This window comes from Lynx canadensis, chromosome A3, assembly GCF_007474595.2.
Source record: "Lynx canadensis isolate LIC74 chromosome A3, mLynCan4.pri.v2, whole genome shotgun sequence".
Classification (NCBI taxonomy): domain Eukaryota; kingdom Metazoa; phylum Chordata; class Mammalia; order Carnivora; family Felidae; genus Lynx; species Lynx canadensis.
The window spans coordinates 232,781-248,211 of NC_044305.1; the positions used below are offsets into that span (position 1 = coordinate 232,781).

General features: G+C 50.2%; 1 protein-coding gene across 1 annotated transcript in view; it reads right to left on the reverse strand.

Annotated features, from left to right (window-relative positions):
* Positions 1–15,431, reverse strand: part of PRPF6 (pre-mRNA processing factor 6) — a 47,203-nt gene that overhangs the window by 11,343 nt on the left and 20,429 nt on the right. The window contains 3 exon segments of the mRNA XM_030309126.1: positions 4,329–4,451; positions 11,333–11,551; positions 12,506–12,624. Coding sequence (XP_030164986.1) covers positions 4,329–4,451; positions 11,333–11,551; positions 12,506–12,624 — 461 coding nt within the window.

Sequence of the window (15,431 nt, forward strand, 5' to 3'; positions counted from 1 at the left end):
GGGTTCTCTCTCTCCACCCCTCCCTCACAGACAGAGAGCACTGTCTCTCAAAGATAAATGAACTTGAAAGAAAAGAAAAGAAAAGAAAAGAAAAGAAAAGAAAAGAAAAGAAAAGAAAAGAAAAGAAAGAAAAAGGAAGGAAGAAAAACAGTTTTCTTTTTTTTTTAATGTTTTATTTATTTATTTATTTATTTATTTATTTTTTTATTTATTTTCAACGTTTTTTATTTATTTTTGGGGACAGAGAGAGACAGAGCGTGAACGGGGGAGGGGCAGAGAGAGAGGGAGACACAGAATCAGAAACAGGCTCCAGGCTCTGAGCCATCCGCCCAGAGCCCGACGCGGGGCTCGAACTCACGGACCGCGAGATCATGACCTGGCTGAAGTCGGACGCTTAACCGACTGCGCCACCCAGGCGCCCCTGTTTTATTTATTTTTGAGAGAGAGAGAGAGAGGGAGAGAGGGAGAGAGAAAGCTAGGGAGGGGCACAGAGAGAGGGAGACACAGAATCTGAAGCAGGCTCCAGGCTCTGAGCTGTCAGCACAGAGCCTGACGCGGGACTTGAACTCACGACTCGTGAGATCATGACCTGAGCCAAAGTCAGACCCTGAACTGACTGAGCCACCCAGGTGCCCTAGCTTTCCTTCTTAAAAAAAAAAAAAAAAAAAAAATGCAGCTTAAAAAAGAGAAAGAAAGAACCCATCCACTCAAACAGAACTTCCATAAACACTTGCTGCTACTTTCTCTGGATGTTTTTTTTCCTTATTGAAGAATGACTTTAGGGGGGCCTGGGTGGCTCAGTCGGTTAGGCATCTGACTTCAGCTCAGGTCATGATCTCATGGTTCGTGGGTTTGAGCCCCACGTCAGGCTCTGTGCTGACAGTTTGGAGCCTGGAGCCTGCTTTGCAATCTGTGTCTCCCTCTCTCTCTGCCCCTTCCCCACTCATGCTCTGTCTCTCTCTCTCTCTCGCGCGCTCTCAAACATAAATAAGCATTGAAAAAAAAAAAAAAAGACAGAAAGAATGACTTTATTCCCTGGTTGGAATCAAGCAACACAAGAAAGCCAGTCGCTCTGTGAAAGCCATCTCTTGAGAAGGTCACGAGCCAGGGACGCTCACTGGAACGGGCTGACCCAGGGGAAAGGCCAGTGCCCCCCATACTCAACACCAGATGCTCGCGGACCACCTGAGAAACGTGCCGCCCTAAACACTCTGCACACGCAGGAAGCGTTCTCATATCAAGAAAGGGTTTTGTATTCTGAGGTAAGTGAAAAGCCACTAGGAACTGTGTCGGAAACAAAGTTCTGCAGCAACGATCATCAAAATGTCACAGGCACCTCACAGAGCCAGCCAAGGCCACTTCGCAGACTGACAGCTGCATTCTCCAAGAGAACGGCTATAAGCCTCCTGTTGCACAAAGACCACCATGTGGAAATGGGTGTGGAGTTAAAAAACAGGGATGCAGCTTCGACCTCCTTGTTCAGACTGGGTTCCTTCTGGGTCACGTGGCCTCAATCTGACTCAAGCACCACAGAAACCAAGAAGGGCCCCGCCTCGGGCGTGTCCGGACCAGTAGTGACTGAAAAAGTGACAGAAGATGCCAAATGAGGGTGAGACCCCATACAAACTGGTCTGTACTCTTTGTGACTTTTGACCAAGGTCCTGGAGGCCGGTTACAAAGACTTTCGGGCATCCGTGGCCCCACTGGATCAAGTGACAGTCCACCAGGGGTCTCAGGTGTGGGTGAGCCAGGCAGTGCCCCGTGCGGTGGGAGGATTACGAAAACACTTCGCTCTTTTGAGCACAGAGACTTGAGCTCTTACTCCAGAATTGCACAGCTTTGTGAAAGACAGCCGTGTTGTTCTATGACACGTGCAAGAGACAATAAAAAAGAAAAAGAAAATCTGAAATGGTTCGTGGGCTTCTGCTCCCACAATCTGTCATCCATAGGGCAAGGTCTATCCCCCCTCCGCTCCTCCCCTCGCCAGGCCTCCTATGCTGTCAAAGCAATAAGGAAAATAAAATGAAGTGAAGTGTTTAACTCTATGTGCAGAATAAAAAGGGGCTCGACAACAAGAAACTAGGATTCTTTGGCATATTTGGGAATCTCCTTTCGATACAGACACTGAGCATATTTGTTACTCTTTATACTTCTTTGCGTCTTAAATGTTACATAATGAAAAGCTTTTAACACCCATCATGGTTGGCCTGTGTCTCGACTCGCCTAAAGAACCAAGGTATATTTGGTGTGCACTAGACCATCGGCAGGCCACAGGCCCCTGGAAGTGCATGGCATGGCCAGCACCTGTGCCCTGGGTCATAGCACATGTGGGGCTCAAGAGGTTATGTGAGCTCCACACCGGTGATGCCATCAGGGGCTATAATCTCCCAGAATGGAGTAGGGATCCTTGGCCTCTCCTAACAGAAAGAAACAAATACCCACGTGAATAAGGGAAAGGTCATTACTGTAGAATTCCAACTAATAAACTCTAATAAAATACAGAAGAAACGGTGTTGAGAAAAGCACTATTTGGCACCTGGGGGGCTCAGTCAGTTAAGTGTCCGACTTCGGCTCAGGTCATGATCTCACAGTTTGTGAGTTCGAGCCCCACGTTGGGCTCTGTGAGGACACCTCAGAGCCTGGAGCCTGCTTTGAATTCTGTCTCCTGGTCTCTCTGCCACTCTCCCGTTCATGCTCTGACTCTCTCTCTCAAAAATAAACATTAAGAAAGAAAAAAGAAAAGAAAAGAAAAGAAAAGAAAAGGAAAGAAAAAGAAAGAAAGAAAGAAAGAGAAAGAAAGAAAGAAAGAAAGAAAGAAAGAAAGAAAGAAAGAAAGAAAGAAAAAGAAAGAAAAGCACTATTTGGCAAATACCATAGTAACTGATACAGGACAAAAACATCATTAATGGGCCTGCAAACTAGTAGGTCAAAGTTTGGCAAGAAACAGGATGTTTAATCTCAGAGTGCCTCCCCACAAGGCACTTATTCATTAGAAAGGAGAAAAAGAGTAACCTTCCAGTGGAGAAACCTGTTGGATGCCACTTGAGCTGCTCAGAGTTGAACGGGCACAGGCACCTACCAACACAACCTGCCAGGACACAACATCTCACAAAGACGCAGAACCCCAACCCCAATGTGGGGACACATCATGGAGACCCAAATCAGGGGGCCACAAAGTCACAAAGTCAATCAGGGGGCCAGAAGTCAGACTCCTGAAAAACGACGACAGACCAAAGCCCTCTCTAGACTATCAGGGCCACAGAAACCTGAGGCTGTGACCGGGGGCGGCTGCTGCACCAGAACCAGCTGTGTTTTTCCTTCCTGTGAAAGGGACACTTAGGGAGGCAACTGGTGGAATTTGGCCTGCAAATTACATAATGGCACTGTGTCAACATTATTTCCTCATTTTGATAGCTATGTTATGACTGTGTAAGAAAACATCGTCTTTTAAAGAAATGCTGCAGTACTTGGAGGAAAGGGGCCGTGACCTCTGCAATTTACTCGCAACTATTCAGAAGAAACAGTAAGGGATGTGTGTGCATGTGTGTGCACGTGTGAGTGGAATGGGAAAGGCAAATGTGGTGAAACGGTCAAATTCGGAGGAATCTGGGTGAAGGGCATATAAGAAGCCTTCATACAGTTTGCAACATCTGTAAATCTAAGATTATTTCAAAATAAGCTAAAAAAAAAAAAGAGAGCCACCTTTAAGGCACTGAATACCTAAAATACATACCGATTTTGACCCCCATGCTCTCTTCTCTGGAAGCCTATTCCAAGGAAATAATTTCAAAGTAGGCAAAAGCTTCGTATACAAAATGCCTTCTGAAGTGCAACTTATAAAAGAACCCAGGGGGTAGATGTGGGGAGGTAAAAAACAGCTGAGAGAGCTCTGTGGGCTCCCACTCTGCTGGCTCCTGGTCCACAGCACACAGTCAGCCCACACAGAGCACAGAGCACTGCAGATCAGGAGGTCTGCAAGGAGCGGCTCTCCAGGTAAACCTGGGTTAGGAGAAATCTGTACTCCTTACAGCTACAACTATGTTTAAGAAAGTCAGCAGATCAGGGGCCCCTGGGTGGCTCTGACTCTTGAAAATCTTGATCTTGGCTCAGGTCATGATCTTGCAAGTTGTGGGTTTGAGCCCCACGTCGGGCTCTGTGATGACAGCATGGAGCCTGCCTGGGATTCTCTCTCCTCTCTCTCCGACCCTCCAGCTCACGCATGCTCTCTCTCAAAATAAATACATTTTAAAAAATCAGCAGATCAAGAAGACTTTCACATCTGCAGCTAGTTCCCCACAGGTGCTTCAGGCCCACGTAGCCGAACTTACACTGTCAGCATCTTCCATCCAGGTGTGCTTCCGATCTTCCTCCTCGATCCCAATGCCAATCACAGCACGCATGACGGCCTGGCAGGTGGCCACACTCCCAGCCTTGTCACACTCCTCAGCATCCTGCAAGAGGGACACAAAACTATAGTCCAGAGCTGCAGGTGGCTGACAGGGGCACGCTACGCCCACATGAAGAGGACGGACAGCCCCTGCACTGCAGGTCGGTGCGCACCCAAGGCGCTGATGCCCATCGAGCCCTCCTGCAGCCCACCCGGCGAGGTAACCCTCCTTTCCACCCAGCAGATGAATGCTTGACAAATACCTAAGGACTTAACAAGGCTGCATCCATGCACTCCCAAGCACTGCACAAGCAGCTCTGTGTGCACAGCACTGTGGGAGACAGCTCAGTGGCCACACGAGGCTCTGCATGGAACACACTTCCAAAGTAGTAAGAACCAAGACAAGCTCACAAACATTTGCATCTGTTGGTCTAGAACTCAGGATTCAAAATGGACAAAAGGAGGAAATACTCTAACTGGATCCCAGGGCCTTGCAGGCCACAGCAAGAGCTCTGGGTTTTACTGCTGTGGGGCAGGCAGGCACCAGAGGTTTTTAAACTAGAGGAGGAGTCACATAATCAGTCTCATCTTAAAAGGACAGCCCTAACCACTGTGTGGAGCATTAGCAGGGAAACACAACAGGACACACTGCCATGTCTGGGGGAAGCTGTGGTCTGGCCAAGGACTGCCACAACTGGGTGACAAGGTGCACCCGGACCAGGGACAGACGGCAAGACAGGCCACCCGGACCAGGGACAGACGGCAAGGCAGGCCACCCGGACCAGGGAGAGATGGGAAGGTAGGCTCAAACTGCTTGCCGGACGAGGGGTATGAGAAAAAGGAGTCAGCAGTGACTCACGAGGCATAAATGGTGGTGCTTCATACTGAGGTGAGCAAGGCTGAGGACTAGCACGCTTTGTGGGCAAACCAGGAGATGCACCCTGGACACATCAGGCCCTGGTACTGTCCCATGTCGCTGGGGGACGCAGGGCAGCAGGGGTGCAATCCAGGATGTGGGGAGCACCCAGAGCAGAGTCCACATTTGGGGGGTTCCTGTCCTGTAAGTGCCATTCTTGCTTGGCAATGTGGTGAGACGAGACCCTCACAGAAGCACAGACGAGTCTCAGAAAGGGGCTGAGGGCCAAACCACCAAGCGATTTAGAGGAGAGAAGGAGAGGGGCGCCTGGGTGGCTCAGTCGGTTAAGCGGCCGACTTCGGCTCAGGTCATGATCTCGCGGTCCATGAGTTCGGGCCCCACGTCGGGCTCTGTGCTGACAGCTCAGAGCCTGGAGCCTGTTTCAGATTCTGTGTCTCCCTCTCGCTGACCCTCCCCTGTTCATGCTCTGTCTCTCTCTGTCTCAAAAATAAATAAAACGTTAAAAAAAAAATTAAAAAAAAATAGAGGAGAGAAGGAGAACCAGCAAAGGAGGGGAAGTGGCACCAGCAGGACGAAAGGAAAAGCATGTGAGTACACGCAGACACGGTTCGAGGGCATGGTTGGTGGAGCCAGGCCTGTCGCAGAGGCTCCTGAGGTGTCCAGCGGGGCCCGGGGTCAGGGCCGGGACTGGGTTCCACAAAGAATGGGAAGTAGGAAGTAAGAAGGCAAGGAGAAAACCCGTTCGGCAGAGTCTGGTGCTCAGTAAATGGTGACTTTGCTCAGAGGGCAAAACCCCTCAGCCGTAATACTCTTTGCAGGACACCACAAAGACACGTTTTATGTGCCAGCCTTAAAAAGACCAGGCAAGACTCGTGTGCTTTCAGATCCCTTCATCACATTCAAATAGAAGCAAATAGCAGCAAAACACAAATTTTGAGGAAAGCTTATTTCTTATTTAATTTTAAATGTTTACTTATTTTTGAGAGAGAAAGAGAGAAAGAGCATGAGCAGGGGAGGGGCAGAGGGGCAGACGGGAGAGAGAGGACCCCAAGCAGGCTCCAAACTGCCAGCACAGAGCCCAACACGGGGCTCGAACACACAAACCGTGAGATCATGACCTGAGCTGAAATCAAGAGTCTGATGCTTAACTGACTGAGCCACCCAGGTGTCCCAAATTTTGAGGAAAATTTTAAAAACTTCCAGCTCGTGCTGTGTATTTTTCTGCACAAAGCCAGTGTCTTAATGGAGGGTTTACAGGAAGCTGGTCTGAGAACCAGCAAGGAGACAGGACACCTACCATCCCCTCCTGCAGTAATCCTTCTTGACAAGATGGAAACACAGGCTGGCAGAAGAAACGGGACTCACTGTGGCCAAGCCAGTGTGCCCCAAAAGGGGGGTTAGGAATGGTAATTGACGTGCGTGGGCTTTTCCGGGGGCACAGGGCGCTCACCTCCACTCTGCAAAACGGGGCTCCAGGGAGACCAAGAAGGCAGAGAGCTGGAGCAGGTAAGGCCTGCCAGGTGCACAGTCAGCCTCCAAAAAGCCCTCAGAGAACCAGAGAAGCTGCTGACTGAGCCGGAACCCCCCTGCCCCCGCTCCTGAGACAACGAGAAATCCAGACAACACCTGTGAAGCAGCCGTTGTCAAGACACTGGACACGGGTAACAAAGGGCTGTGAGGACTGAGACGCAGAAGCAGTCAAGGGGAGCCCCATGTTAGCCCAGCTCACCGCCTGGAGAGTTTCCAGGCCGCAGAACAGGGAGGGGGACCCAGGTGGGAACGCTGGAGGAGGCGGTGCTGAGCCCTAGAAGATGAAGAAGCATACAGTACACAGGATCAAGCACAAGAGAAGAAAAGTGCAGTGGAGAGACAACCCTGGCGATGTGCTCTGCAGAGAGCCACCTGCGGGTCTTCACTGAGCACCAAACAAAGCATGAGTGTTTGAAAAGAACCATCCACAATGGTTAGAGCACTCCTCAGAGCTCACATGGGGCCAGGAACAGTGCCTCTTTCCATGGCCAGACTGGAAACCCCCAAGAGACACAGGTCACTGGGCACAGTGCACAGAGAGGTCTCACCTCCACAGGGGGATTAGCCCTGAACTGTCCCAAACCCACTACTGCTGGGGTCCAACCTAGCAAAGCACTGAAGCAAGGTCCAAAGGACCAAAGCACCAGCTGGTCCAGTAGGAAAGCCTGGAGGACGTACAGGAATGCAAAACTGCCCAGCACCCAGCAAGGGGAAATTCACGGTATCTGGCAACAAGTTGAACATTACCAGCCATGCAAAGAAATAAGAATATGCAACTTGTAACGAGAGGATTAACAAATCTATCAAAATTAATCCCAAACGGACAAAGACATCAGAGTTAGGAGACAAGGGCACTAAAACAGTCGTTATATTGAGTCTGTATGTCCAAAATACCAGCACAAGGGTGTCTGGGTGGCTCTGTTGGTTGAGCGTCCAACTCTTGCTTTCAGCTCATGATCAAGCCCTGCACTGGGCTCTGCACTGAATGTGGAGCCTGCTTGGGATTCTCTCTCTCCCTCTCTCTGCCCCTCCTCCACTCGTATATACACTCTCTCTTAAAAAAAAAAAAAGAAAAAGAAAAAAAAAAGGTTGTACAGATGTGAAAGACATTTTTTTTTTTTTTAAACGTTTATTTATTTTTGGGACAGAGAGAGACAGAGCATGAATGGGGGAGGGGCAGAGAGAGAGGGAGACACAGAATCGGAAACAGGCTCCAGGCTCTGAGCCATCAGCCCAGAGCCCGACGCGGGGCTCGAACTCACGGACCGCGAGATCGTGACCTGGCTGAAGTTGGACGCTTAACCGACTGCGCCACCCAGGCGCCCCGAGAAAGACATTTTTAAAAGACCAAAATTAAATTCACAGAAATGAAAACTACAAGATCTGAAGTGGAAAATCCCCTAGATGAGATAAACAGCAGATCAGATGTTACAGAAGAACAAACTTTGAGGACAAAGCCATACAAGTTATCCAAAACGAAATGGAAAGAAAAGAAGAAAAGTTCTTTAAAATATAACTAAGGCACCAATGAGCTACGGAGCTAACACCACACTCAACAGGAAAACCTAGATACTTCCCCCTAAGATCAGGAGGAAGACAAAGATGTTGGTTCTCCCCACTTCTAGTCAACATTTCACTAGAGGTTCTAATCAGGGCAATTAGACAAGAAATAAAAGGTATCCAGAAGGGGGAAAAAAAAGAAGTAAAATTGTATAAGCAGATGGCACGATCTAGCATACCGAAAACCCTACAGAACCCATTAAATCTATTACAATTTAATAAATGATTTCAGCAAGGTCACACAAGCTCAATATTCAGAAGTCTACTGTATTTCTATACACAGATAATGAACCACCTGAAAATGACACGAAAATTCCACTTACAATAGCATCAAAAATAACAACATATTTGGAATAAAACAAAGTGCAATACTCGTACACTGACATTGCTGAAAAAGCTGAAGACCTAAATCAATGGAAAGACACCCCATGTTCATGGATCAGAGGACTTAATACTGTCAGGATGCCAACAGTCCCCAAGGCAATCTGCAGGTCCCATGACATCCCTATCAAAATCCCAGCTGGTCCAAGTTTCTTTTATTTTTTTTTTTAATTTTTTAAAATGTTTTTATTTATTTTTGAGAGAGAGAGAGACAGAGCATGAGCAGGGGAGGGTCAGAGAGAGAGGGAGACACAGAGTCTGAAGCGGGCTCCAGGCTCCGAGCTGTCAGCACAGAGCCCGACACGGGGCTCTAACTCACGGACTGCGAGATCATGATCTGAGCTGAAGTCAGACGCTTAACCGACTGAGCCACCCAGGCGCCCCCCAAGTTTCTCTTTTGCAGGAACTGACAAGCTGATCCTAAAATTCATATGGAAACACAAAGAATCAAGCACACCTAAAATAATCTTGTAGACGACAAAGGACACTTTGTCACTTCCTGATTTCAAAGCTTTCTACAAAGCTACGGCCACCCGAATACCACAGGGCTAGCATAAAGACATACAGTCCAAGGACTAGGACTGAGTTCAGAAATAAACTCTTACACCGAGGACCACTGGCCATGCACGTGGAGAATGAAGTTAAAGCCTTCCCTCACACCACACCCAAAAACGAACTCAAACAGATCATAAATCTAAATGTAAGAGCTACAACAGGGGCACCTGGATGGCTCAGTCGGTTAAGCATCCGACTTCAGCTTAGGTCACAGCTTCTAAGTTTGAGCCCCACATCAGGCTCTGTGAGGAGAGTTCAGAGCCTGGAGTCTGCTTCAGATTCTGGGTCTCCCTCTCTCTCTGTCCCTCCCCCTCCCCCACTCACGTGCGCGCGCGCTCCCTCAAAAATAAACAAACATTAAAAAAACTTAAGTCATTAATTGTTTTAAAAAGAAAGAGAAGATAATATGTATGAAGAAACAAAGCTAAAGATGACAAATTCCTTATGGGAAATAACACACAAGAGAAGACAGAAAAGTTGTATCTTGAAAGTACTGCGGAACAAGATTGTCAACCTAAATTCTATACCAAGGGAAAACAGCTTTCAAAAACAGATCAAATACAGTTTCCAGACACGTAAAAACTGGAAGAATTTACATAAGAAACTGTTATAGCCCTTCAGGCAGAAGGAAGAAGACACAAGTTGGAAACGCGGGTCTCCATGGGTCTTCACAAAGGAAGGAGGCATCGAAAAGTAACAACGTGGCTAAAAACACCAAGGAAATAAAGGGGCTGAATCTCAACGGTTGAATTTTAGAGGGACATGTGAGACCTTGCAGCCAGGATTTAAAAAAAAAAGAAAAAAAAAATGCCCAAACACAGAGAGGCCACATGGCATGACACCCACACAGGGCAGAGGTACTGATCAAGAGGGGATCCCTGGGAACAGGGCAGCACCCCTCGAGGCCACCTCCCCAGGAGGGGAGAGGCCCCCGGGCGGACAACTGGAGCTATCAGCAGACCTGTGGCAGCAGGAACACAAGAAGGAAGAGGCGGGAGGCCTGAGGCCACCTTCCCACCTTCTAATGCCAGGGGCAGTAGGCGAAACAAGAGGGCCGCCTGCATAGGGCCCTTGGTGGGGAGCAGACGGTGGTCAAGAAGCACTCCCTGCCCCAGGCTGACTCCACTACAGGCAGGGCCCCCAGGAGACGGGGAGTCCTTGCCCACAGAGCTCACGTGGTGAAAGTGGAAGGCAGGAGAGGTCGCCCATCCTGGAGGCCGGGTCAGAAGATCTTCAGAGACTTCACCAGCCCCAGGCCTACCGTTCTCTTTACATCGTATTATTTCTCCTCGAAAAGGGGTACTATTCACTAGTGTCCGTGTGCAGAAAGTTCTTCAGAGTATCCAACCCACAGGTGTCCTCAGGGTGTCAACTCTATAAAAACTAAGGAAAAAGCCACACATGCCTGCTTTCCTGCCAGCGTGACGACCCTCAGTTAGCATCCACCAGCCCCTACCCTATGAGAGACTCCAACGTGTTTTTTTTTTAAGTTTATTTATTTATTTTGAGAGAGAGAAAAAGCACATGCAAGCGGGAGAGGGGCAAGGTGGGGGGAGAGGGAGGGGGGGGAGAGGGAGAGAGGGGGAGAGAGGGGGGGAGAGAGAGAGAGAGAGAGAGAGAGAGAGAGAGAGAGAGAGAGAGAGAAAATCCCAAACAGGCTCCACACTTTCACCACAGAGCCCGAGGCAGGGCTTGAACTCACGAACCATGAGATCATGACCTGAGCAGAAACTAAGAGTCAGACCTTGGTTTGACTGACTAAACCACCCAGGCACCCCCCAACATGCATTTTTATTTGTATTTATTTTTTTAATGTTTATTTATTTTTGAAAGAGAGAGAGAGCAGGGGAGGGGCAGAGAGAGAGGGGTTCAGAGGATCCGATACAGGCTCTAAGCTGTCAGCACAGAGCCCGACGCGGGGCTCGAACTCACGAACCATGAGGTCATGACCTGAGCCACCTAGACGCCCCCCAACGTACATGTTTAAAGCAGACACCGAGACACAGCTGCTTACGGAGGAGAGTCCTACCTGCTGACCTCACCTGGATCCATTGTTCGCGGTTGATCTCCACACCGTTAGCCCGCAGCGAGGTGATGGCTCGGTCAATGATCTTCTCCACCATCTGCGTGTTGCCATTGGCTTCCTCCAGCTTGGCAGCCGTGATCCAGATGTGCCGGTCTGTAGGGATGTTCTCCCGGGCCTTATTTAAGACCTTGCGGGCATTTTCATAGGTCTCTAGCCTTGCCAGAGCAAGCCAGAGCTGTGGGGAGACAACACCAGCAAACGAGAGGACAGCATTCAGCGCAACCCGCCAGGTCAAACGTTGAGCCAACCCTAACAGGCCGCAGCACTTGCACAAACTTCTTTCTAACAGCTCTCAAGGATCCTTTAAACAGGGCCCACGAACGTATACAGCAACGTTTTTCACCTGATCTGATTAACCGTGCAGTTCTGCTTCTGACTTATTTAGTGACTCTGGTGAACACGAGAAGTCGACAGAGTCTCAGTCAAACATTTCAAACACCAGTTAAATGTACACACTGTGCCCGACTCATTCCAGGTGTGGCACAGAAGGTGAGCAGGACGCGACTGCGGACTTCACAAAGGACACCCGGCCGTTCAGCCTTCTGGGGTTCTCACCTCCTGGCTGTTCATTCTGCAGCATTTCATCACCAAAGATGTGTAGGGCTCTATTTACTTTTACATAAACGAAGATTAATTTTGCTTGCAGAATTTCACAATACCCCTTAGGATAATTAAGGACACGTTGGATATCATAAAACCAACACTAAAAATCATTGCACAGAATGCTGTGAACCAGAATGTTTGAAACTAAAGAAACCCAACTAGTTTGAGGCAACGAACCTCTCATGCTGGGCTGAGAGAAAGATGCCATTAGCATTTTCTACCACCCTCCACTGTGCAGGTCCCATTTACAAACTCTGAGCTGAACGAGAAGGACAGGCCCTTGCAAAAGAGTGCTCAAAACAGAATTCTCTGTAGGAGCCAGAGGCGAGCTAAGATTCCATTCTGCACCTCCATTAGGAGCACGAGTGACCACGGCCAGGCTGGCCACTCTGCCCAGCAGCCATGTTACGAGGTGTCCTCGTATGATTTCACCCTGCCTTACGGCCCCAGAAATCACAGCTCAATGCTCAGCCGATGCCACCCCCAGACGCTGCACTTGGACTCAGGCAGAGCCTGCCAGACTCACCTCCACGCTGGTGGGGCAGCACTCCACAGCTCGGCTGAGCATGATTCTAGCATCTTCAGGCTCTTCCAGTTCAACGGCCGCCTTCCACAAGCGAACCGAGTTTGGAACATGTTCAAGGGCTGAGAAAGGTCAGACAAGAAATCAGGTCACGGAAAAGCAGAAGCAGAAGCAGGATGCTTGTGTCACAAAGAGCGCTGCCACCAGCAGGGCCAAAAGATCCCTCCCTTGGTGGCCAGGATCGCGGAGCAGCCCTTTATGTGGGTCCTCTCGAGTCTGGGGCAGATACAGCCAAGCCCAGGGCAGAACATCTTCAATCACAAGCAAGGCCAGGACACAGCAGACAACTGAGGGAGGCACAGGGCGCTGTGTGCCATGTCTGCTCCCACTCAGGCCTGAAAACCAATGTTAAGAACCACAAGAAGGCAATCACCCACGTGTGAAGGGCTGGCCGGGCGGGTTGCATGTGAGTGAGTGTGCAGAAATCGGGGGAAAGAAAAGAGAAGTGGCCCTGGGATACACATCTCCCCAGGCTGGTGTGCATCTGAGGGCCAGCTGGGTGTGGGCTCCTTCTTGGCCCCTGAGGAGCGCTGTGCGCTGACGCAGACAGACTGGTTCTGCAGCAGGTGGGCTCCTTTGGTGGCCCACGGCAGCCAGCATGTGGAGTGACATCAGAGAAGGGGGACGGACTCCCAGAAGAGGCTACAACTTTGTGCAGTCCAGAAACTTCCAAACCTCTGTTTAAGCAACAGAACCCTTTCTTCATACACAATTTACCAAAAAGTCCAAATCAGAAGGCAGACCAACACAGAGCCCTGTAGCGTGAGTACTAGGGGAGGGTGAGGCCAGGCCCTCCGGGAGGCCCCCGGCAGGGGTGGGCTGACGGAGAACAGCACAGCTCAGGTCACTAGCCAGGAAAGCACAGCACTTCTGAGGCAGCTCTCTGATTTCATCTGAAATCAGGGCACAGACTGGGGCCTTCTGGGGGCACCCGGATGAAGCCAGGTTTCATCACCAGCAGATGAACTGGCAGGCCTCCCTGCCAATGGAGCTGAGCCTCCCTCACCAGCAGAAGCAATTGGCAGGCCTCCTCTTCAGGGGACGTGCCGCCCCCACCTAATCCACGGGGCTGCATACCAGCGCCACGGAGCAGGATCACAGAGGGCCATTCGGAGTTCACGGAATCCCTCCCAAGGGTGGCTTGACGATGCCCACTGCTGAGCTGAGTCCCCTCACCCGGAACCATTCCTTAGCCAGCCCCTGGATTGAGCCAACACCCTGGACCCATTCCATTGGGAGCGGCAGGGACTGGTTCTCTCAGGGTTGGAAGTGCCTTCCCTGACTACAGAGCCCTTCCAGCACCACACATCCACCGCGTACTCAAGAAACCGATTTCACAGAGAAAAACGTGCAGCAAAGGGCTCAGACTGCGGGATCCTTTGGCCTTACCACATCCCCATCATTTGCAGCAAAGGCCTAGCAGAACAATGGGACACTAGTGAGCATTTCGAACGTGGCTGGGAGAAACACCCCGAAGCAACAGGCTTCAATATCATGGGATGCAACCGCCTACACGGGTGCTTCTCACGCAGCCAAAACGCACAGGTCCAGGAAGAAGCAGTGACATCCAAGCAGCTCCCCAGACTACAGGTCACAACCCACTGGGAAAGCTTGGTTCCCACCTGTGAACTCTGCAGGAGGCCTCAGAGCCACAGCTCTATCACACTGAAAGATGAGCCCTCTGAGGCCAGTGCACCAGCCCTGGCTGGAGAGGGGAACTCTCACCCCCAAGGGGAGACTGAGTGGCACTGTGTACTGCGGAAGGACAACCCATGACCAGAGCCCAGAGAGTGCTAAGGCCTGGCTTAGGATTTCCACTTCCGAAGTTAGTTAATGGAAGCGTGGCAGCCCAAGAAAGCAAGACCGCTGAGGACCTAGCCACTTCAGGAGTTCACAGTTTGAGTCCCCGGTCCAGGAAAGGACCCTGACCAGGTAAGGTGCTAGCAGAGGGCACAACCAGTGGAGGAAGAAAGTCCTATCCTCCAGCCAAGTGACCAGCCAGAAACACGAGGACACACAAGTACACCCCTGCAGGCACACGTTAGCTACTTTGCCCCTGCTTCCCTTCTCCGCATTATACCGCAGATCAGTGGAAGTAAACTTCATCATTCAGTCTCTAGCATCTGGAACTTTCCAGTGGGACTGAACTCACAGGGTCGTTACCTTCACCAAGAGATGGGTACAACGCCCAGGGCTGGTGTGTGTCCACTTTTTGGGAAGACAGTGGGAACTCCTCCACCGCTGTCTTGTCAGCAGCCCGGACCACTAAAGCTAAAGCCAGCTGTTGCTGGCCAGTTCGGCTCTTGCCAGAGCTCTTCCCAGAGGCCAGCTACCATGTTGAGAGGCTGCAGCCAGCCGGTATACAAGGGGCAGCCTAGGTAGGAAAAGAGCAGTCTGGAATAGACATGCCCGCAAGCAGAAGATGGGATGCCAACGTGATCTCCAGCCATGGCCCTGCAGGGAGGACACTCAGGTGCTATCCCTCTGCTCACAGTGACCCGACAGTGACGGCCACTGGAGGCTGCCATGATTTATGCACCAAAATATACGGTTTCAGGGTAAAATAACTCCACTTTTATGACTGTATTAATCGCAGAGTAACATAGACCTTCACGTCTATCATAGTGAGCCGAGTTGACAGGAGGCAGCCAATAGCCTAGCCTCAGGCCCACATGTTGCCCTTATACAGACAAGGACACCAGCTCAAAGGTCTAATACCACGCTCAAGGTCACTCAGGTGTCAGACTAGCATTCCAAGTTCAAACCCTCCCAACAACGGACTAAGAGGTCAGCTGCATTCAACTGAGACCCAGAGCTCCCATGCCAGCAACTAAGGGCTGGAGAGGTGTCCTAAGTCACTGATGGAAGT